The sequence below is a fragment of the Opisthorchis viverrini genome, assembly GCF_000715545.1.
Source record: "Opisthorchis viverrini unplaced genomic scaffold opera_v5_4, whole genome shotgun sequence".
NCBI classification, from domain to species: Eukaryota; Metazoa; Platyhelminthes; class Trematoda; order Opisthorchiida; family Opisthorchiidae; genus Opisthorchis; species Opisthorchis viverrini.
In genome coordinates, this window is record NW_008751660.1 from 4,451,765 (window position 1) to 4,454,928 (window position 3,164).

The window sequence follows — 3,164 nt, forward strand, 5'->3', positions numbered from 1 at the left end:
TGCTGGCGGGAGCTTTGTCGATCTGAAGTGTGCAGATGACTTCGTTCTCATCTTTGAAGACCACCATTATACCATCTTTTGACAAGCGCCTTGCACCTTCAGAGTGCAACGTCATGCTTCAGAATGTGCGACCTCCGAATACATCCCTTATAGTTCAAGGAGAATCACAGGGTTGTGGAAAGGTTTACATACGCCGGTAGTTGTATTAGCTCTGACGGATATGTGTCTGATGAAGTCAGTGCAAGAATCTCAAAGGCTCGAATCACGTTTGCTAATTTGCGTCACTTGTGGCGTCAAAAAGGCATCTCATTGGATCTCAAGGGTCATGTGTGCCAGGCTACAGTAAAGGATGTGTTGTTGTATGAGTGCGAGACATGGGCTCTGTGGACAGATGATGTGAGGCACCTTCAGGTTTTCGATCACCGGTGCCTCAATAGCGTGGCTGGTTTTGGACACGTCAGCGGATTAGTAAAGAGATTAGAAAACGGGTATTTGGTTGGGCTGCAGGCACTATAATCCGAGAAAACATCCAGCATCATTGACTACGATGGCTCGTTCATGTGCTACGCACGCCGAAATAGTCTACCGAGACAAGTGTTGTTCTCCGTGCCTCCTTCAGGATGGCGCAAACCGCGAGGCGGACAGCACATGACTTGGCAGAAGGGCATGAAAGAGATCACGAAGAGTTGGGGTGTTGTCGGTGTTGTACGCCTTCCATGACGGGGTCTTCATGACCCCGCCTGTCACGCGAGTCCAGTGTGAGAGCAAGAGCAGTCTGTTGGCTTGCTGTATCAGAGTGCGGGCCTTGAAGGCAGCCAGATAGACCAGACCCGAGGCCCCAATATTGACTTCAAGAAGCCTGAGACTGTCGGAGCCGACTGATGAGCGGACGTTGCGGCCAAATCGGACAAGAGATGAACGGATATGGGCCTATGAGAAAGGCGCATTACTGGAGTTAGGAGACGGAAAGTGTGCAGGAATGAGGGAGATGTCGGCAGTAACTTGTTTTAACTCACTCGCCGCGTGTGGAAAGCTCCCAACCAAAACAGTCACTATCATCGCCTCCATGACATCAGTGTGCAACCCGATGCTTCATTGTCGAAACAATAACAGTAAACAGAAACCAAAACAGTGGGCAGAAGGCATGACTGCAAGGAAGTGGCATTTGGCGGAAAAGGCCAGTGCATTATCATCTTTATAAAATAACAAGTTGCTACATATGATGCACACCAGAGGACCCGAAAACTGTTGGTAGGAGTCGGTGAGTGTCACCAGAATACCTGCGGCATGTCTTAATCGGCCAGGAAGTACTCAAAACCTCAGACCACGGAAAGATTCAGTAACTTCGTGACGGAGACCTCGAACAAAATTAGATACCGCAGATTCACGATGTGGCCCGAAGCAGAGGGTACCGCATGCTGTTCGTCTTTCATAATACAGCCAAAGACCTCCCCTGTGCTTGGCTGCAAACAATAGGAAATGCAGCACCCAACCGACATGAGCGGGATTCACGCTGTCTATATTTATCCAGGTTGTCAGAGTGAGTCAGAGTGAGAGTCACAGAGACGTCGGATTTTCGTGTTAGGCTAATTCATTCATCTACTATAGGTGTTCTCTCTGAAGAGCCTGAAACTGCAGCACGGCAGTGAAAGCCGAGTTGGTATCATTGGTTACTAGGGACGGAATGCGAACACAGAGAGAGCTGACTTTATAGATAAGGATAAAGAGCAAGTAATTCTGATATGGTACTCGACATTTTAAAACCTGATCAATGCTGAGGGGTCCGTATGAAAACATCACAAACGAGAGGCTCAGCTGGATTCCAGATGAGTCTCTGGCAGAACCATACGTTTTCAAACGAGTGTATTTCGCCATTTGGTTAGATTTCCCAACAGAGGAATATGCCACGGTAATGCAATCGAAGGACCACTGAGCGACACGGAAGTATGCTGTTTCCAATTGCTCAATTTGTGAACCTGCTTTTGTCTGTACGTGCACATGAGCTGCGACTGAATTTCATCAGATTATGGCGCCGATAGTTCCATCTTCTACACAGCTGAGTATTTTTGGCCACATTCACATTCTTACGAGAACGCTCGAAACACGCTGGGGGCAGATATCTCGTTGCAATCTGCTCAGTGGTATGATGGATTTCGGGTTGTGATGCGCTACCATTGTTTGGTCGACATGTGAGTGTTCAACAACTTCAATAATGGCTGGGCTCAATCAATATAGGCTGGACAACCTACGTACAAACGACAGTAAATACGCGCCCTGAGTGCACGCTGTCAGAACCCTCAGTTGGGCAGGCTCCTATGGGAACATTATTACTACATGTTATTCTGCATTCAATATCAATCTTTAAAGTCTTCGGTACCGAGTAAAAGACATGTGAAACTTTGGTTCCAGAGGCGCGCAACAACAGAACTCAAGGGATACCATGCGCAATATTTATTCACCTCACTTGCATTCATGCATGTAAGTTAGGGCACACTTTCCACAATACTGCCTGTCGAAGTGACTCGCCATGAACACACCAGGACCGCAACCTTCACTGGGACATTCTCTCCGGAGCCGTGTGATCTTCCCGTTTGAATCCACCTAAGAAATAAGAAACAAGTCCACAAAACTTTGCCAACCTTGTAAAACTTGAGCGTGGCAAGCTTAACCTTCTTTTTCTTGTGCTTTATTTTCTTCGGTGTAGTATACACTTTCTTTTTACGTTTCTTTGCACCACCAAGGAGGTCGCAGTTGAGGTCCAAAATACAATCATCTTCGACATCGTAATCAGATAGGGCTCTACTGTCCTCAAGCGGTGTCCCACGGAAGGACAAACGCTGCAACAATGGATCTACCGGGATAATGCCCGATATTTGACTTTTCAGTGCCGAAACCTTCGAGGTATCGGAAGTTTCGAAAGCAAAAGACGAGCCATTGAAATCCTTCACGAAGAGCCGCATCCTCGTGCAACCGCGCAATGTGCCGCAAGTTTACTTAAACAATCCATGGGCACCTGTCTGTGATGAACATTCGAACTCCGCAAATCACCCTTAATTCTGATGGTAAGCTGAAATGACATTTTAATTACGGGTGAGAACACAATGGCTCGGATGACACGCTCAGTATTCGCACAATGGAATCCAATTTTCGAAGGCTACGACGTG

General features: G+C 47.3%; 1 protein-coding gene across 1 annotated transcript; it reads right to left on the bottom strand.

Moving 5' to 3' along the window:
* Positions 1-306: 306 nt before the first annotated feature.
* On the bottom strand, positions 307-2,960 carry T265_00470 (hypothetical protein; the record flags this gene model as incomplete). The annotated part of the gene is made up of 3 exons (XM_009164243.1): positions 307-442; positions 2,465-2,601; positions 2,640-2,960. 3 exons carry the CDS (start codon positions 2,958-2,960, stop codon positions 307-309), a joined length of 594 nt encoding a protein of 197 aa, XP_009162507.1.
* Positions 2,961-3,164: the final 204 nt, after the last annotated feature.